A 22,038-nucleotide genomic window follows, 5' to 3' on the forward strand; every position below is an offset into this window, starting at 1 on the left:
TTGGTAACGAGTAACTCATGCAGTTTTACGCCCCTGATCATTAGCGCTCTCTCTGTTTGCAGAATATTTTGAATAAATAAAAATTTCAAAAGGTAAACTGAAATTTATGCAAAGTTAGAGAAGATGCTTTTAGACTCCGAGTAATCGCTTGGCTGGAATTCTTGATAGCAAAAACGTTTCTGTTTCGGAAACCTGAATAATTGTTTTTAAAGTTTATTTTATGAAAAATAAAGAAAAAACCAACTCTTCAGTTTTATTTTCTGAATATTTTTTATTTGAACAAAACCATGGAACCACCGAAATAAGGCTTACCATTAATGACGACATGAAGATATTCGGACAGTTCAATCATAAGAAATAACACAAAAAGAAAAATAAAGAAAAAAAGAAACATGACCAAAAAATGGCATGAGATAGAAGGGGTTTTTTTTCCCTGTCCTTTTCATTCGTCTATCTGGCAGGCATTCAAGCAAGAAGACAGCACCAACTTCTGAGGCACCGGTTCGTGCTTTTCCTTATGTTCTGCCTGATAAGGTCTTTTGTCCGTTCAAAGACATTAAGAACCGACCAGTTTTGATTCCTTTGTCGCAGATGATGAGCACAAGATGATTTTATGGTCTTTGATGTTTTTTGTCACTTTCTGTCGCATGGTGAAAGCTTCGCAAGATATTCTTCTGCAGAAAGGTGGCATGTCATACAAGTTGTTTTAACTTTGGCACTAATTAATTTGTCAAAAAATATTTGGAAAATAATTTGTTTTGGGAAAATTATTCCAAGCTGTTTGTTTTCTCTCATATATTTTGAAATATCTTGACTTTGAAATATCATTCAAAAAGATAACATCCGCCTCCAGCTCGGTTATTCCATACTCCAGACTGATGAGTCCAAACAAGGTTGAAATTGCAGTATCTGGACAGGTTAACCGGGCTGTTGGTATATATATCGTTGCTTCATTCATGAACATTATGAAGAACAATGAGTCTGCTTCTATGTAATGAGATTAAATAAGTAAAATTTTCTCAAACAGTATTTTTTTTACTTAGTAACGGACGTATCTAAAGATACGTAAGCTACTGAGTCAGAAAATATTGTTTAAATATCACTCCTGAAAATTTCAAACTTAATATCATTATACACACACAGAGTCAATGTTTTTTATAAGGTTCGTGCAATAAAACAAGGATCAAACATATTTGGAATCCTTGTGGGGTGCTTTGAGCTATTGATATTTCTATCAAAATATAATTCCCCTGTGTAGAACTCAAATCAACAAATCATTTTTCGTTGAAATAGAAGAAATCATATCTGTCTGGGGGAGGTAAAAAGCACTATGCATATTTTTTTCAAAATCGAGCTCTAAGCTCCATATTACTCGACTATTCAGAGACCTGGTAGCAGCAACAGGGAGACGCTGTGACGAAGATTTTTGAGAAAATCTGCATACTATTTCTTGGTTGAGGGAGAAAAAAAAACACACACAAAAAATGTTTAAAAAAAAAAAAAACATTAATTTCAACTCATGTAGATTTATACCGTATTTTCTTGGATGTGATCCACGGGTAGCACGTAATTGTATTGGCATCTTACCTTTTAGTATTTCTTGGTGTCGACTTAAGTTTTATGATTTATCTTATGTCGGTTTACGTTGCAGTCTGTTTAATTTTTGATTTGCGTCACAAACTGCTGAAACAAATTCTGAGAAGGAGTTCAGAGGTATAAAGCAAGAGTCATTCTTATTAGTAAACAAGATAACCAAAGGTAAACAGCACATGCTGCAGAATTATGGAGATAAAAAGGCTTTAAACACGTGAACTATTTGATTATTATCAACAATGCTAATAACTCTGTAGGATGTTTCGTCTCCTTTATGTAAAACGGTTAAAAACAAAAGGATTTTGCTAATGTATTTTGAAGAGCTGGAATATAGCATTTGTGCTATTTTTTGGTAGGGGTTGCTTTGCTTGTTTGAGAAGAGTATGATTCACCCAAAACTTTGCGTGACCAGGAAAGCACGTGAGAACGTTTGAGTAAAATTAAGAGGAGGGGGGAGGACAATCGATTATGGACCAGGCATTTAATCGATACAGAATTGCTCTCAAAGGAGTCAGTTGTTACACTTGTTTTGAAGCAGTCTATGAATATTTAGCTAATAAAATGAATTTATTAGATGTAGAAAAAAAGGTCTCAAAACGGGAAAAACATATTTTTTGTTAAAATTATAGTTTTAGTAAGATTCGACCTCGTATGTTTCAATAGTTTTGTCAGTTAATTCAATCATTAGATAATCCCTCGCCTGTATGCGTGGCCAATTTCGCTGTTTATAAAAACGATAGAACACTAAAAATACCTTGCTTTGGATCAAGTTTCTGCGTCAAAGACATCAATAATATTCAAGAATAGCAAGTAAAATGGCTGTTTTGGAAGAAATATTTTGCACTAATTTCAGATTTTACTAGCATATTACTTAATACGTAATATTATTTTTGTATTACAAAACATAAAAATATACATACCGTAGCAAAAATTTAGTTGTATAAAATTTAAAGGGTCAACTGTATTAGCATGAGTATTTCTGCTTCAGGCCAAATTTTTTATTGCTTTATCTGTTTTGCTGAAACATAATTTCTCATTTTTTAGGTGTGTTCACGTGACCGACATCGGACTCGGCTACTTGTCCACCATGCAACACCTGTGCGCTCTTTACCTCAGGTGGTGTACGCACATTCGAGACTACGGCATCAAACACCTTTGTGGAATGCGAAACCTACAGGTGTTATCTTTAGCCGGTAAGTGTATTTATTTATTTCTGCATTGGAAAACCTTAGCAATATTGAAAGGTTCATCAAGGGGCAGGATTGCTATTTTGTCTACTTTTTTGAAAACTTTCGGGACATCGAAAGAAATTGGACAAAATGAACGGAATTAAACAAAGTGGAAGAATTGCACAAAATGAAAATCCACTGATATTTAATATTTTTTATACATACAACCACTACAGTGATGTAGTAAAAGTATCATACAACGTGTCTCCGTTTAATCTGCAAGATCTCTATTTTCGCAACCGTTAGTCCTAAATGCCTGTTTCCAATCGCAAAAATGGACAAATTGAGATTCAGAATTAAGATGGTAAAGGTTTGAAGCAAAAAATAAATTTAGTGAAAAAAGTACAAAATCAAACTTTTTATATGGTCTCTAAGTCCCCCTACACTGGATTTATGGAAATAATCTCCAGTGAAAAATAATATCAACACAAAACAAAATTGAAACATTTGTGATCAAAATTCAGGGAGATATTCGAGTTCAAAATTAACCGTGCAGAAGATGAGATGTTATAACATATTGCCACATCAAAAGAATGACATGTAGAAGTAAAAAAATATATACTTTTTCTTTTCTTTTGGAAAATAATAGCAAATGTTATGCTGTAAACGTAAAAAAACACTACAAAAGTTTGTACAATTTGAAAAACTCTGTTCTATGCACAAATCCCCTCAAAAGGCATTGAAAACATTGTTGATTGGGAAAGTAAAGTGGTATAAGTTATAAAACACTGTGTTTCAAATCTGGATGAATACGTACTATTGTCAAATTTCTTTGTTTTCAAATTGTTTTATCATGCTTGCGATTTCCCAAAACGCAATGTAGGGGACTTAAAGACCATATAAAAAGTAAAATTTCATATTTTTTTCCAAAAAATGTTTTTTTTTTTTTTTTTTGCTCCAAACTCTTAATATCCTAACTGCTTGCAATTGGAAGAATGTATTTTGGACTAACGGCTGCGGAAATAGAGATCTTGCAGATTAAATGGAGACATGCTGTATAATTTAAGTACATTATTTGTTTAAAAAAAATTATTCTAAGTTAATCATTTAGTAAAAATATAATGATTGTATATTAATCATAATATAAAAATACGTGAAATAATGCTATTTACACCACAATTTTTAGGGATTTTTTTTTTACTTTAAAAGTAATTGAATTTAACAAAATGAAATAGCTGTTGAACATACTTTGCAATCTTACATTGTGATCAATTTAAAACGAAAAAGTTACTTTTATTTATCATGGTAAAAAAAAAATTAAAATGAACAAATAAATTCAATAATAATATAGTTAAAAACGAATTTTGTGTCATTTAAAAGTAGCAAAAAATAGCTCCAGTTTAGAAAGGTACATTTAATATACAGTGGCTCCCAAAAGTGTTCGTACACCTTGAAATTTTGTAGTAAACTAAAATAACGCAAAACTGAATTCGAATATCAAGTCCAATTTTTTTCACACCATTCCTATGCTATTCTGAAAAAAACCCAGTAGTTTTTTTTTTTTTTTTTTTAATATTGCTAGATTTTATTTTTGAAATTTGTCAAAAAACGAAAAGACAGAGAAAAGATACTCCACAAAAGTCATCGTACACTGAAATATTTTCGAAAAAATTCATAATTAAAATCATCATATATGGTTTTTTTATTATTTTTGCATTGTAATGATACTATAAAGTCATTTGCCTTTAATTTTTCGTGTATTTATTCCCTAATATTCTGCTTATTATTTTTAAATGGCAGGTATGCGTAGAAAACAGCAAACACGATTCGAAATTTTATTTTTTTCCCTCACAGAAGCCGTAAATTGGTTTGAAATGTCTCTGAATTAGTTAATTTATACCATTCTATAGTGAAGTGGTTGAAAAAATGCTTTTAAGACAAGAATCGGATCGAAAACAAGGTAAGAAAAGCTCAACTGGCAAAGTCAACAAAGCGTCATCGGAGGTTTACAGTTAAAAAAAACATGATAAATACACATTTCAGAACTGAAAAAGTTTCTGCAGAATTAAATGAATTAGCTGGATTAAATGGGACCTCTACCCGCAGAAATTTTCTTGTTCGTGCGAAAAACAGTAAGCTTACGCTTTCCGTCGTAAAATCAATGATAAATAAGCTCAAAACGTTTTAGAACAACATCCAAATAATAAATGACAATAAATTCAACATTTTGGGTTAAATTGTTGCATAATTGTAAATGGAAGAAAAAAATGAGGAATTTAATCTTGAGAACTTAGTTAGATCAGTGAATCAGGACGGTGAAGGTGTTTTTGTGTGAGGGTGCATCTCAGCATCAGGACTTGGAAATTTGGAATTTTTTGGTGAAATAATGAATAATGCTGTTCATTTAAATATTTTAAAAAATAATTTTAAACTATTAGCCCAAAATTTGGTAATCGGAAACAACTTTGTTTTTTATCAAGATAACGATAAGAAGCACACGTTCGCGTTTGTCGCCTCAAAATTTGTCCTTAAGCTTAGAAATATCTCCTCTTAATGGAACATATTTGGAGATATCTGTTGACCAGATTACGAAAATACACCATTGAAACGAAAAGCGAACTAGAAACAGTAAGACTCGTAGTGCGGCTGAACACTTACTCAGAAATTACTCAAAAAAAAAGAACGAAAAAACAATGAAATCTATTCCTAGACGTTTAAAAGCTGTTGTTGTTACTACATGATATTCTACTAAATAATAACTTAGTAAAAAGATTATTTACTAATTTTTCGACATTTTTTCAAAGTGTACGAAGACTTTAGTGAGATAAAATTTCCGGCACTTTTTGGTTTTTTATTTTTAAAAAAATAAGTTTTAATATTTTATTAAAATTTTTCATGTAGTTTTGTTAAAAATAGATCATAGATCTTATAATAAAATATCTGTTCTGAAATATTAACTCTATCCAATGGAGAAGGGCCTATTTCATTGAAAGTCGTAGGTGTACGAACACTTTTGGGAACCACTGTATATATTGAATTTTAAAAAACGCATAGATAAGATAAACTAAATATACTTCATCTCAGATCCCTAAGTTTCATTTCACAGTCAAACATTTTGAAAAGTCTTTCTGTTGAATTTAAGCTGGCAACTTTTAAAATTTAGATTTGCTTGTCAAAAGTCTGTTTGGTCAGCACTTTCCGCTTGCCACCTCAAATTTTTTTTATGCAGTAAATTGCAAAGTAATACATTTTGTAGAATGCATTAAATGTTTGAAAAAAATGACTGTTTGATTTTTTAATTTATACAGTTTTTGAAAAAGACTTAAATATTTTTTTAATTTATACATATTTCGTAGCTTATCAAGATATTACAAGAAATTTCAGATTAAGTCCAATGAGATATTGAACCAAAAGTGAAAACACAGTAAACAAAAACGTGAACCAAAACAAAAAAAAAGTTCAGCTTTAAATTTATATTAGTAACACAACAAACTCAATTTTACTTCCATATAACATTTCCTTTCTTAACGCCAATATCTTATTTCATTACATGATGTTTCATACTTGAGACATCCATTTTAAGAAATAAATCGTTCTAAAACAAATGTACCTTTTTTAGTTGTATTGCAACTAAATGCATTGAAACTTAATGTTAATATTCATCTGTTTTATAAACGTGCTACCATACAATAAATTTTATTTAAAAAAAAAAGCTGTTAAATAAACTAATCAATGTTTCACATGATATTGTGTGTATATACAATTGAGTGTGTGATAACTTGATATAAGAATGTTCCTTCAATGAGAAGAATCAATATGTTGATTTCTCATTGCTAAGTGACTCATTTTTAGTCTAGAATATTTTAATTACTGAAACGTGGACGAAATTGTTTTCCGTGTATTTTTCAGCTGGTTTTTTCCAGTGCGGAAAAAAACCGGACAACCCTGCCAAGGGTCCATTCGTTTATTTTGCTTAAAATATGGCCGTGCCGATGTTTATACATGTCCCATAGTAATCTGGATAAGTTGACATCCGATCCGATGAGGTTTAAACGATACCATTTGTTAAAATAGGGGTGAGAAAACTCGGTACATGTGGCGATAATGATTACTGGCATTTTGCCAATATAAGAATTTTTCTTCTTTCAACCCAAACATAAATAAGCTCGTCCAAGGCTCATCCATCACCTTACCACAACCCAGCCAACCACGCTGTATACGCACCTGTAAACTAATTCCTGCCTAGTTATGAGATATTTTTTTATGGTACTCATTTAATTTAAAAAAAAAAATAGAATCAAGTATCAAACCGTCTGCTTGATACCGAGGATATGAAAACATATGATGAACCATGGAAAAATCATTATAAGTATTCACGAAGTCAAATATTATTTCAAACATCAAAGAGAAGAAGTTTGAAAACATGAACATACATTTCCAAAACTTCAATTCTTATCTCTTTTTTCTTTCCTCTCTCGTGTTTTGAGAAAAACACAAACAGCTCAGTTCTTCTGCAAATTACAAGCATAAACGAATAACAACTTCAAATCAACAATATAGAGTTATCTATCATATTAGTCTTGAGAATGAAAAGCGGTTGCTTTTCTCTCGTGCCCCTTCGAGACAAGTTCTGTAAACAACGTTCGAAACTGATAGTTCCGTTCAGATGGAAAAGAAACACAGCTTGTGTTTCATCGGAGGTGTTCCTGAAAACCGTGGCAAGGTTAGTGTTCAGAACATTGAGATATTAGTGCTTTCCGAGTGTTCCATCTTCATCTCCTATAGTGAAACTAACGCAGATAAAACAAATTTCGTTTTCAACCATCGAATCCTCAGTTTTTTTTTTTTTTTTTTTTCATTTGAAATTCCATTTTAAGAAGAAAGACACCATGGCGTGCATTCATGAAAGCATTGCGAAAATATCATCATATCATTTCTCAAAAGTTTTTTTTTTTTTTTTTTGTGTGTGTGTGTGTGTGTGGGAATGCCATAATTCCCGCAATACTTTATAAACTTCATAAGTAAGGCATTATTATAAGGATTTTTTTTCACCGCTTTTGGCGAAAAAAAAAAGGGAGACAATTCGCATTTTAGTTGCTTTTTCGAAAACAAAAACTGCTTTATTCTGATTTTTATTTTTATTATGCGTTGCTTTAATGCATAGCATCCTAAAAAAAGTGTTCAATGGGGTTGTTTCCTGCAATCAAAATGGCTACATTTAGCCAACGAAATTGATAGAATAAGCGAAAAAAAAAATAACAGGGAGCTAGAAAAACTTTTATTTTCCCAACAGTTACTTTTATTATACTTGGGCCTGATTTAATGGAGTAATCTGAGGCCTGATTTTGCTTATATCTCAGCAACTAAACCACTTAGAGACTTCAGGATTTTACTAAATAATTTTTTATGTCGAAATCTTAGCTTCATAATTAATACTTTTTAATCGATATCTTCGCTAATTTTTATCGGAGGATTATGTTAAATAGTGAAACATGAAGACAGGAAAATTACGAATCCATCGATACCTGGTTCGATGGTCAGTTTACTGGCGTTCGGGAGAAGTAACTCGGACATACATACATACCTACGTACGCTCAGTTTTTAATTATATAAGATGGTTCCAATTAAATTAGCAACACAAATAGTTCCTAGAGGATTATATTAGCATTGTACATACAAGGATTAGTTTAATGCTAATTGCTTAAAGTTTTTGACACGTATATAGTTTCTTTTAGTATAGAGCATGTATATGAAAAAATGAGGTGAAGTTTCGTGATGGTAATAGTATTCTATTTCTGGAATTACTTTGCACTAAAAAGAATAAAACAACAGAATTTTTTTTAAAAAAATAGTAAGCACATTTCATAATGCACTCAAAAGGACAAAATAACTTTTCTGGGTCAGAAAGGACAATTTAAGTAGTACTGTACTTTTCAATTTTTCTAAGAAAAGGACGCCCAAAACGAAGATAAGTGAGGCTCAAGCCATTTCAAACCAAACTTTCCCATTAAGAAATTTATGGATGTTTCAACACTGAAATTTATGATTGAAAGCTAGATAATGATAGAAAATTCTCTGCAAGAGTTGAGTCGCACTTTTCTCCGTTTGTGGTGTCATTTTCTTGGAATAACTGAAAACTACAGGAATACTTAAATTGTCCTTTCTGACTCAGAAAAATTATTTTGTCCTTTTAGGTGCTCTCTGTCTGGATCTCTGTGACGCGCATAGCGGCTAGACCGTTCGGCCGATTTTCATGAAATTTGGCAGAGAATTAGTTTCTAGCAAGGGGGTGTGTACCACGAAGCGATTTTTCAAAAATTCGATTTTCTTCTTTTCCCATTCCAATTTTAAGAAAATTTTACCGTGCAAATTATCATAACGTGTACGATTAAATTACCAAATTATCATAACATGGAACCATAACATGGGCAAGCAAATGAACATAGAAAATTGGCCAAAAAAAATTCTACTACGAGCAAAGCTGTGCGGGTACCACTAGTATAAAATAAACAAAAGCTTCGAGTTTAAAAAATAAAAAAAAAGATAACTACTATCTTTCGCTGATTCGAAAACAATCTGGAATTGATCTAGACTATGTGACTAAGAGTGATTCAGTAGAGCAGCAAGAAATTACCTTCTGGACACAGAGATTAATTTCTAGCTGCGCTACTTGTAGATAGAATTCGATCGAATCGAACACAATTAATTGTGTTATTAGAGATTAACATTCCTTTAAGTTTTTTTTTATTTCAGGAATAGATTTTGCAAGTCAAATTGTACACACACATAAACGAAGTGCTAGTAAATTTATGAAAAACTTCATAAAAATACGAGGCATGAAACTTTGTATTGCAACTATATGTAGGGTAGACCGGGGCACGTTTACGCGGATTTTTTTCAGTGAATGTTTTAATTTTTCATGTTTTAAATAAGGAAATTTTAGACATTTCCGTTTTATAAAGCAGTTAATGGAGTCAAAATCAATATATTCAGTTGTTGTTCAGCTTTTGTTTTTAACCGTTAAAAAAAATATTTTTGAGTCCAAGTCGATTGCATGAACTTGCCCCGAACACCGGGCACGTTTATGCGTATTTATTTTGACACCTAATGTGGTTCCGTTAGTGTTTTGAACATAATGTCTTACCATCGCTAAAATAAATCAAATTTATCACAGACTGAATAGAGTATAAAGTTGAAGCTGAAGGGGTATGATGACAGCACTATATGATTGTAAGCTATAAGATACGAATGTGTAACTTAATTGAAAATTAAATGGTAATTTTCAAGACTAAATAGCCGGAAAATATTTAAAATGTTTAAAACAGTTTGGAGCGAAAAAAGTGTCAGAGGCACGTTTAAGTAAGACACAGTAAGAACGATCGTAAAGATGCTCCGACGTTCAACGCGTAAAATTGCTCCGTCGCCAAGTTTGGATTTATTTTTGATGTGAAAAAAAAATTTAATAACATTTCAGTTCATACCAACACAATTCTCAAAAATGGATACAATTCTACTAGTTTTTATATATTTGATTTTTGTTAACTAAGTATTATTCATGCACAATAAGCTTCAAAACGTTCAACACAAATGTTAATTAACTAGTTAGAAAACAAATTATTTTTTCTGCATGCTGGACCGATACTCGAGTAATGCTCAAAAACTTGTGAGAATATTTGCTAGAGAGTAGCATCAAAATATGTTATGACTGTTGGTTCTCCAGTCATAATTCGTTTTGAAAAAAGGGCGCTGCGTAAACGTGCCCCGGTCTACCCCACATATAAATACGCACAAACTAACTCTTTTTTATTTGGTTCTTATTTGGAAATCATTCGATACACCCTTAAAATATTTTCAAACATTTATTTGCCTAACTAACAGTTCGAAAATGCATTAAAACCCAAACTAAAACAGTAACTCTCTCTATCTATGTTTCTCTCTCGTTTGTTTAAAACAACTTACTCAATGCTTCTTAAGAAAAGAAAAGAAATAAATAAGCAATGCAGGTATTCTAAAATCCTTCCGCCTAAAACTCTTACATCATTTGCTAACAAGATCACGCATTTCTTTGTTCAATTCCTCTCTCCTCAGGATGCAGATAAAATGCATTTCCTAAAATATATCGCTGTATCATGAGCCGGGAGTCTTGCCAAACGATTCAGAGTTGAAATTCACCACCTGAAGAATGTTTCACGCTGCAAAAATGCCGAAGACCATTCTAAAATAGCACGCATGACAAAGCAAGGTGCATTACCTGTTCTGAAACGCTGTTGCAAAACTCTGACAATCGAATGATGCATAGAACTCTATTTTTGCTTCTTTGAATTTACATGAAGTCTGCAGTACAATTTTTAGTTGGTTTTTTTTTTTTCAATATGGCCCTAGAGTTATGCAATAGTGTCAAAGTCATGAGCAAATAAAGGGAGAAAATAAAACGTAATACACACCAAAAAGACCATCCGAACCTTAAGCTTTTTGAACAATAATTGCAAAATGCTCCTATTTACTGCGGCTCGCCAGAACTACTTATGCAACATCCATCAGACAGTTTCACCCTCTGGTCGGACGCTAAAATATTTCAGTTTAGCATTATGGTACTCTATCAAAACTAATCTTTTGTAGAGCGTAAACCTTTTTGAAATTAAAAAAATACAACATAACTCGCACACTTCAGTTACATTTAGGAAGTTAGCATTCTATTATTCATTTTGAGAAATAACACAGTTCGCCAACGCTCTTGGTTTTGGGTTGGTTAGTTTACTCTTATAACGCATTAATGAAGATATTTTGGTTTCCTCAAGCCCATCTCCAGCACGTGTAACTTGTATTGTTTGTGAAATTTCATCTGAATTCTCATTTGCATGTTATTCATTCCATTGTGTGATATGAGAATGTGAGTCGGGATCATTTCGGTAATTAGAAATTTGGAGTGGTCACGAAATTTTGGGCAAAAATCTTTTGATTTTGGCAATATCAGCAAGGCCGAAATTCATTAACGATTAGTGTTTAGTTTCAAAAAAATTTTATGATAAATGAAGAGGTGAGACTCCCAGTAATCAAAATATTTCTTATGCTACATAGCACTCAGCTCATCCAAATAACAGTCATTGCCTAGCTAGCCAAATAGTTACAGTAAATAGAAGTTAGCCAGTTTGGTTTTAAATCAAACATATCGTTGCTAAATGTGAAAAGGGAAAGTAGAATGAGAAGTACAACATCGAAACGTGATGATTTTTTTTTTTTTTTCAAACTCATGCTACATGTAAATCAAACTCTTTTTCCAATGCATAGATAGAATACTCAAGAATACTCTATCCATGCATCTGAATAGTTTGCAAAGGAAAGAAGAATCTAGATTTAATATGTAGAACGTGCTAGAACGATAATCGAGTACCCTATATAAGTGTGACCAACACTATTAAAAAAACTGCAGTGTTGCTAGAACATCTACAGGATGCAGCCTCTTCTTAACTAACGATGTCAATGTTACTTAAGAAGAAGCTGTATAAAAAAAATTGTACGGAATCTATTTTTCTAGTAGTACTACTACAGGTCTTTTTTTTATATTTTTGTAGTGTATCTATACATTAGAGGTGTTCAAATGAAAAGGTATCAAACGTTGTCACGAGTCGCTCTTTCGTCTAAAATTTTTATTTGGAGTACCGCTTTTGGTAAGTTTCCATATTTTGGGCTGATTTGCCGCTCCGATATGCACAGTACAAGTGAGCACTTTAGTCCGACGTTTTTCTTTTTTTCAGCAAAAAGGGACACATCACAATTAATATAAATATTTACATCTCGTGTATTATGGTCCGTCTCCCATGTCCAGTCGCCCGATTCCCACCAACTCCACTCGAAAGGAACCCCCACATCCGGTCAGGGGTCAAGCGGGGAGTGAGAGGCGACCTTGGACAAGCGTGGGAGCAGCTGTTCACGACAAACGTCGCAACAACGTAACGTTAACAAATTTGCGTATGCCGCTATAGGAGAACGTATCGAGACAACTAGGGATGAAATTGGAGTATCCAGCGTGGATCGAAGCTGCGCGGACGCTTGTATGCGCAGGAGAGATCAGAGGAGCTTACAAAAAGTCCAATTGACCGTATTTTCGACGTAAGTACGAGGTTCGCTACTTGATGAATTCCTTGAGTACAGGAGAATCATTTACTCCGATGTGTACTGTGACACTCCAAAGCCTACGCAGGTTCATCAAAGGCAAAAGACTAGGGCAGCTCACGAAGAGTGGTTCCGCTCCGTGATGGCTCGCTTCCACACGTCTCCAGAGTCACCCAGATGGCATTCGCCAAGTTCAAATGGAAGCGGCTGGCTTGAACATCCACCTTACAGCCCGGTCATGTCGCTCTGCGACTTCCATGCGTTCGATCCTTTGAAAAAAGCATTTGAAAGAGAAGTGCTTCATCTCGGACGACAAACTCAAGGACACTGTGGAGGACTGGTCCTCCTCATAACCACAAAAATTCTTGGAACGAGGAATCCTTCGGTTAGTAAATCAGTGGGATCGTGGTGCTCAGGTCTATGGTGCATAGTTTGAAAACAGAGTCTTCATTTAAACCCACAGTATCGTTTGGTACATTTTCATTTGAACGCCCCTTACAGCTGAAAATTTTTATTTACTCAAAAGAACTGTTGTTTCATAAGATCAAAATAGCAAATGATGCTAACAACATTGAAACAGTCAACTACTAGTTTATTATAACGGTATATCACTGAGTTGCCTTCTTTTTCTTCGATATTGCGCGTATGTCCGTTTCCAAGAATTCAAAACACGAACATGGACATTTCTCGCACAGATATCCGTACCCTGGCCCTTCATCGTCACCCTGCTCTATGGCATTGTTGATGGAAGACTGCAAGTACCGAACCAGCACCAAGATTATCAATTCCATCCAGATCGGAAGTATCAGCCACAGTGACAACTTATTCAACATCCATCGCAAATTGAGAGTAATTACCTCTGCACAACCATTGGGGAAGAAAGACTTCCCTTTATCCGCTTTGAAGCCGGGTTTCGCGCCTCCGGCTGAGTCGTGTAGGCAAGGTCCCGGATATTCCGGATCGCAACATGTGAATGGAACACCTCTCGCTTTCTGATTTGGCCTAATATATTCATCAGCATGCCAAGGCGTCTCCTCCCAGTCTCTGTTTAAAACAAAAATTAATTATGAGCACACTCAACCCAATACTGTTCCTTGACACTACCTCCTACTATCCTGACTGATTTTAATTTCGTTCCTAAGAATTGTATTCATTATGAGTTTTTGTCAAAAAGAGTGACCCTTAAAATTTGTTCTGGGTGGGTTCTAGTAGTGCAACTCCCCTTTTTAGTTGCATTCGGGAGTTCCAAAGGGATCATTTTATACCTTTTTGGGGCAAATCAATGTAGACATAGTCATGTTTTAATTTAGCGGTCATTTGGCGATATATAGTTAAGCTTTTGATCGCGTTTTGTCGCCAACTTGGCAATATATCGCCAAGTAGGTAACAATGGAGAAGAAAAAATGCTTTTGAATCTGGTTTCAATTAGACGCTATTGGCAATATTTAGCGTATAATTCATTGAATCATGCAAAAATTATCAACATTAAGAAAATGAAACATTTTGCATCGGTTTGCGACAAACCAGGGGTATAACTATTTAAAGTGTTTTCTTGCCCACACTAAGACACTGTTTGATTGCGTTTTTGTTTTTCATACATGCTTCATGCAGTTTTATGCAATTTTAAATCACAGACGCTAATGAAAACAACACTTTCTTTAAATTTGAAAGTAAAATCTACCATACTTTTTATGTGTGTAGTAAGAATGTCTAAAAAGTTACTCATTTATGAAATGTTGCTTCTCTCGCTCGTACTTGAGTACACACATCCGTTCTTTTAAGCTGTTAAAAAAACGGATTATTAAAAGGAAGTAGTGTGGGGTCCACACCTGATTTCCTAATTTTTATGAGTGGGATGAAAACACAAGCATATCACAGATGCCATACGCAACTAAGGATTGCAAAAATATAACCCATGATTATGGATGACATCACAAAATAGCCAATCAGGAGTAAAAAAGGAATAGAATGATTACTGACTATACATTCAATCGCTTACTTGTAACCCTTGCTTCCACAACATTTGTTTCTAACCTGCATGATATCAATTTCTAATTTTTTGTTCTTATCAGCATCATAACTGTCCATAAGTTCCAGAAAGCCTTTCTCGAATCCTTTAGTGAGTTCCGTAATAGCCGCAGATGTCTTGATACTCAAAGCAATCAACAGTCCCAGAGCTACGAACAGCAATCCAACGATCGGCATTAGGAAATTTTGGAACCTCCCTCTCGATTTATAACTACCACAGTCGAAAGAAATCTTTGCTGTGACAAGGTGGAACACGATAAGAGCTATTGCAGAAAATATGACAAAGTGCGTTAGAGCCTTGTAGTTGAAGTCCTTCAACATGTCCTTTTGCTGGTGGAACAGTACGGCGAGGACAATGGCCAAAATCATCATGATGAAGCTCATCATCGCAATGCTCATGTTCAAGATCAAGAGAGCTGTACCTAAGCAACCTCGGCCACTCTCACGAATTCTGATTGCGCAAACGGCCATTATTTAAAGCTAAACTAATTAGCAACGTTCGCAGGTGTTTTTAAAATTAATTTTTAAGAGTTCAGTTCAATTATCGTTCGTTCGCATTCGTTATTTTGAAAATCAAACAGAGCCGTGATAACAAAAAAATGTACCATAACACCAAAAGTTGTGATCTGTTCAAGACCATTGTGTTTCCATTTACCAATGATAAAACTTTTTAACTAATTATACTGCTATTCTTTCTTTATGGCATTTGAAATTGAAAGGATTGCATTAATAATAACACATTTGATCGTATTCAAGTGATTCAACATCAAAAATAAATGCATTAATAAAAATATTTTGAATTAAAAAAGATTACGAACCGAATTAGAAGATACGCGAATGAAAAAAAGAAATAAATAAATTTATACTATTGCCATACGGAAATACCGAATACTCCGTTGTGTTACTAGTACTAGACTTTGATTGAAGATTCAGCCTAAACCTTCAATTATATTCATAAAATTTACAGTGAGATCTAAACAGAAACGAACGTTTAATCTCTGCAAAGGAAAAAATGAAGTCTCCAAAAAGCGTCTGTTTGTGTGAACGCGCAAAATTCGAAAACCCATTTCGCTGAAATTTAGTTTTTTTCTTCAAGCACCAGGAAGGTTTGCAGCGGTTCGAAAAATGTTTGATAAATAGTTCTTTTTTTTTATTTCAATTTAGGCCCAATTTTCATATAAATTCCTCAATGTGGGGGTTAAAAATTATCCACACATATTGATATTATATAAGGGCAGCTTTTTCTGTGTTCTGTAAAATTTGTTCCAACTCTCTAACGGGAGTTATTCGCATTTTTACCTCGAATTTTCAATGCTTCGCTGATTTTGGGCACTACTTTCTTCATTAAAACCGTCAATAAAAATTGAACGAACACTCCCAGTATTCTTTTTGACACCGTTGGAAAGAGCGACTTTTTTTAATCCGGAAATTTTCCTTCTCTAACTCGACCCATGGTCGAACAACCAAGCTTCCATCTCAATAAGAAAAAAAGTTACTAGCGGTTTAACTTAGAGATTTAGAAAATCTCTTCTCCATTCAAGTTATAACGTTTTATTTTGCGTTGCCATGGTCAAGTCTTTTACCCTCTCCGTTTGTTTCTTCTTTCTCATTTTAAATCCTTAAAAGTATTTCATTTTATAGTGATCCACAGCCCTGATATGTTAAACGGAGGAAATAATTCTTTTTCATTCAGGGCAATTCCATGTGTGACGGAACGACATTTTTGAAAGGGAAAAAAAGCAAACAAAAGCGAAGGTTTTCTTCTTTTTTTACCACTAAAATTAAATTTCGACTCGTTTTCTGACAAACTGTGAGCCATGACGGCCCTTCCCGGCGACGGCCCTGTAACAACGCCAAAAAAAAACTTTAATATGATGAAAAAGAATAAAATTACTGGAACATGAGTACGATAGCTATCAAGGAGCGAGGGGGATTTTTTATGTAGAGGTTCGATGGAGTCCCGCATAGCAGTACTTTGCTTTGGGGTCCAGTAAAGCTCTCAGCGGCCCTGGTGAGAAGTTCCAAACCTATGATTTATGACCAACATTTCTCTAAGCAGCGTTTTATACATCTACTGATTTATAAACAATAAATTCGTAGTAGCTACTATTTATGGAAGTCTGTTATAAGGTTGATGTTTTGAACTTCGCATATTTTAGAGGTAAGCATTTAATTCTCGTACCTCAGACAATTTTCCATTAGTTTTGAAGCATCCTACACGTACGCTTGTGTGTGTTTATATACACATGGTTTTTATTTTATTTTAAGATGACTTCTTAATCAACGGAACAGGTCTTTTTAAAAGCAAAGTAATTATACTCGAATTATTAGCTGTAAAAGTAGTTTAAGTTGGCTTGCTTCCATTTTCAAGTATAATAATGTTTAGAAGCAAGGAATAAAAATGCATCAACTCATTCTTTGAAAGCAAATTATGGATTTGATCGGAAGCAGCTGATATCGCTGAAATGGGTATGAGAGTTTTAGCTGTCCCGTCGCTTAGCGTTTAGTTCGTCTTTAATAGATTTCTTCAGAAGAAAAGGAAATGGATTTCAAAATGGAACGACGCCAAAAGTCCGAGTGATTATCGCACACCTGTCAATGCAAAGGGCGGAGAAAATCGATAGGTAGAGAAAGAATGGTATTTTACTCCTTAATAGTATAGTCTGAGTAAAAATTCGGTGTATCTAATTCCCTTAGCCATTTCAGATACATTGTTTTAGTGGAAAGATAGTTAGTTGAAGGACTGCAAAGATAGAAATTTATTTTTCATAACCTTAAAATCTACTATGAGCATACGCTGGCGTGAAAATAGCTAACTATGATAAAAAATCATTCCTTTACCCGTCCGTATATCTCCAAAAAAAAAAAAAAGTTTAGTCAAAGAAATAATGATACTGTATGTGTGACTGTCACACGTCCACGACATCCCCTAGCAGCTACAGTGTGGGGTGGTGCAAAAAAAAAAAAAAAAAACTTTCGAGTCGCTACAGAACGAAAAAATTGCGATTGTAGAAAATTTTGAAAAACGCAGTTTTGAAATCGAGCAATATTTTCCGATCGCGCAACGAGCTTGTAAAAAGCATTTTTTTTTAATGAAGAAATTTACTGTTTCTTTGTAACTTATTTATTTATTTATTCTTTACCCTTCTGCTTCAATATTTTTTATTGCTCTAGGATAAAAAAAAAAAAAAAAGATGCAAGTGATACAACTACATAAGAAAATATTTAATTTTTCTGCTTCAGATGACCATTCGATCAGACAACTGCGACAATATTACCGAAAAATGCAACTACGTACAGTCTGGCCACGGATTGTATGGAATTGGTTAACGTCCAGACGAGTCTATCTGGATGAGGGGGGAAAGTAAAAATTTGATGCGTGTGTTCCGCTTATTTATGACTACTTTTTTCGAGGCTAACATACACTATATGACCAAAAGTCTTCGGATATTTTCAAAAATTAAGGATTTCTCAAGAAATAAGAGACTAATTGATTTGTAACTTTTCTCACATAAATGTATACTCCAGAGATCGTTCGCAAATAATCTGTTTTTATCATGAATCACACTGAACGATTGCAAGCAAATGTTGAAAACTTGCGAACGACCCCTTACGATATCTCATTTGAAAAAGAGTAAGAAATGAAATTGAATCTGCGCACCGATTAAAATTAGTGTTAAAAATACTAAACTTTGTCATATTATTTAAAAAATGGTGAAATCTTACGTTTAGCATGCTTTTTCAGAAAAAAAAATTTAAAATTGCGGAAACGACCCCATTATGTTCAGTAAATTATTAAAATATTGCTAGTACAACGTTCTTTCTAGAGGGCTTAATTTCGGAAAAATGTCTCATTTTGCGTTTTAAGCAAGGAAGGTAATCTTCCTTCCTCTTAAAATATTTCTAAGGCTTCTGCTGGTTTCTGTTAAGTACATGCTAAGTTTTCAAATCTGCCAAAAATATGTCGAGATCTTGAAAAAAAAAAAAGCTTAAAGCATAGTAGACGTTAACTGTAAATATAGAGACGAACCAAACGACGTTTTATTATTCTACAACGGGCAAAGCTGTGTGGGTACATTAAAGCAGGGGTCTCCAAATCCGGCCCGAGAGCACATTTCAACTGTCCCACGGGAAGCTCACAAACTGGGGGGGAAAAAATAAGAAGTGGAAAAAAAGTTAGAAATGCGTTCCAACGAATAGGCTTTCCAGGAAGATTAACCAAAGGACAGTCGTTTCGCGCACTTTCTTGGAAGAAGATAGTAAAGGGGTGAAATTCACAGGCTTGACATATGTAAGTGGAACATTTCAAGTTCATGGTTAAAGGTCCTTCAAGTTAAAAGCCATTTCGCTGTTATCTGGATTAGTACTGTTCTTTGGTTGCTCTCTTTCTTAAAATTGCGATTCCTTAGAAAACCGAAATGATAGGAGTGAAAAGAAAGTATAAGTTTTTTTCAAGTGATGAAAAAAGGAAAATCGTAGAATACTGGCCAAGTTAGATTTGCTGCAATTGCTAACCTCAAGAGGATAAATAGTGAATCCAAAAAAAAAAAAAAAATCAGGGACCAAAAAGCAATAAAAGACTTTTTCTTGAAAAAGATATGCTTAACGTTTCTTTTACTGTCAAAATGATTCCTTAAACTCGCGATAAAGCACTTAATAATGTAATAATAGAATAAATACCTAACAAAACTAATAAGGAGGAATTTTAATCAAGAGCCCATATTGTCTTTAGTATCCATTTCAAATTTTCACCATCATTTTTCATATTTCAAATTTCTATAAAAAGTTTCTTAAGCCTCCGTATTTCAAAACTCTTTATCTCGATTTTTTTTCTTTAATGTGAAATTCGAAATGTACAGATTCGACTGTATGCAATATTCCCACTGCGCGGCTCATTCAATTAAATATATTTAACAATTTGCAGAATCTATGACAAAGAAAGGCTGCATATACGTGGATTTAACAAATCAATCTCATTTCTAAAGCGAAGTGTCAAATTTCACTCAATTATCAAAAAATTCGCAGCAGAGGGAGACGTTTTTATGCTTGAGGGTCACACATGGAGTAGATTTTCAATGGCATTAGGGGGGGGAGCGAAGTGAATTTTTGACCTTTGTTACTCAGAAAAAAGTCGTTTTGATTTTTTTTCTTTTTCTTTCTTTCTCTTCCCTCTTCTTTTTCTCTTTTTTTTGAGACTAACGATTCGGGGGGGGGTTGTCCCCAACCCCCCCCCCTTATCTACGCCCCTGATTAATACATTGCACATCTTCATGTATAGTCGCTTTCCTCTTGAACCTGTCAAATGATAATGTTTACTCTTTAACGCTAAACTATTTTTTTTCCTATTGAGTCATGTATTTACTATTCTACCAATTACTTTCACTCTTTTTCTCTTGCTCCAATGCTTCGTCTGACTCTAAAGCACAAAACGGTACAAAAGACTTTTTAACAGCCCAATTGCCTTCCATGAATTCATTTCGAAGATTTTGTTGCTTTACTTTAAGACGCTTCATATTCGTCAAGTACCATGATATCACACTTGCATAATTTGTTAAATTCAAAGCAAAGAAATAGGGAACGGAACCTTCGAATGAAGAAATGTGTAATTCCCAATTTCCTGATCTAACAGACCGTATAGAAGTAACATGGTATCCATTATATGCATGTATAACAAAGCAAGTTCAAATGTTGGTCTTCCAATTGATTTTGTGTCTTCAAATATTTCATTTTTTCATGTATTTTAGAATCTAGTAATACTGCACTATACTTGAGGAAAGTTCTTTTGTTTCATCATACTTTTTTCTTAAAAGCAATTAATTTTTGCACTCTATCATCGTATTGAAATTTCATTTCTTCATTGTGTGTATAAAAAGCATCGAGGTAACATTTAAATAGTGCAAGACTTAATGTAAAATGTGCTTCTGTAGCCCGTCTAACACACTTTCCTGCAAGAATTTTTGACACTACAGATTCACTGTATAACTCAGTCAAATTGTCGTCAAGACCTGTACAAGTTTTTGTTTGACAGGGCACAAGTTTTAAAACTGGTTTTTATAATCCAATATCCAATGTCAATCCCTATTGATAAATTTTCCCCTAAAATATATTTAGTTACATGTACCAGTTTCTGCATGAACATAAGCTACGTTGATGAAATGAAACGAGCGTTATAAAAGATGCAAGAAAAGCTCCTAAGGCATAATTATACAGGTTATAAGGAATTCTGTTAAACGATTACACAGCCGAACCTTGTTAAAACGAACTCAAATGGACTTTAAAAGTGAATTTGTCTCTACTGCAGCTCGTTTTATTTGAAAAAAGTAGTTTAAGTGTAAGTACAGTAGGACAGGGATCGCAAATATAGTTCGCTTTAGCAGTAATTCGTTATAAGCGTGTCTGAATTAACGAGGTTCGACTGTACCAGGGTTGGAAAAATTCTGCCGAGGTGGTTAAAACCACTGGTAGAAACCGGTTAAAACCGGCATGGCAAAAACCACTTTCTGCCACTTTGTGGCAGAAACTGGCAAAAACTCACAAAATGAAAAATTAATTCTTGATATACAACAGAAAATGTATGGAAAAAAATAATTAATTGTTAAAAAAGTTAAACTTTCATCTATTGTATAAATGGTCCACCATGTAGTAACTGGGGTAGTGGTAAAATTTTGACTGGAAAAATAAGTTTTGAGAAATGGGGCCAGTTTGTTTTGCAAAGCTGTGCCATTAGGTACAAAATTTAGGCAAGTAAAATTCTGGCACTTTCTTCTTCAAGCACATGACATGATAATTTTAATCACAAACAATTTAGAGGAAGCATATAAGTGAGCAAATTACAATCAGTAATACCTGTTTAATTCTGTATGTCACTCCTATTTCCTAAGCACCCTTGTATGATTTTTTATCCTTTGTTAAATTAATACAAATACTACGAGCCACTGTAATTGGAAAGTTCCCTTTCTGAACTAAATCAAGGGCACTAGCATGGGATTTTATTTTTTTAAATGATGCAATAATGTTTATTTTTTAGTTTACTTAAACAAATATCATTTACTAATTACTTGAGTTATTAAAGACTTTTTTAAGTTTTTGCCAGTTTCTGCTGGTTTTTACCGGTTATAACCAGTTTCTGCCACTG

At 33.7% G+C, this 22,038-nt stretch overlaps 1 protein-coding gene across 1 annotated transcript in view; it reads left to right on the forward strand.

Annotated features, from left to right (window-relative positions):
• The window catches only part of LOC129234145 (F-box/LRR-repeat protein 16-like), a 61,513-nt gene that overhangs the window by 33,978 nt on the left and 5,497 nt on the right, over positions 1-22,038 (forward strand). The window contains exon 3 of the mRNA XM_054868040.1: positions 2,638-2,786. Coding sequence (XP_054724015.1) covers positions 2,638-2,786 — 149 coding nt within the window. The remainder of the gene's footprint in view (positions 1-2,637; positions 2,787-22,038) is intronic.

The sequence above is a fragment of the Uloborus diversus genome, chromosome 1 (genome assembly GCF_026930045.1).
Source record: "Uloborus diversus isolate 005 chromosome 1, Udiv.v.3.1, whole genome shotgun sequence".
Taxonomy (NCBI): domain Eukaryota; kingdom Metazoa; phylum Arthropoda; class Arachnida; order Araneae; family Uloboridae; genus Uloborus; species Uloborus diversus.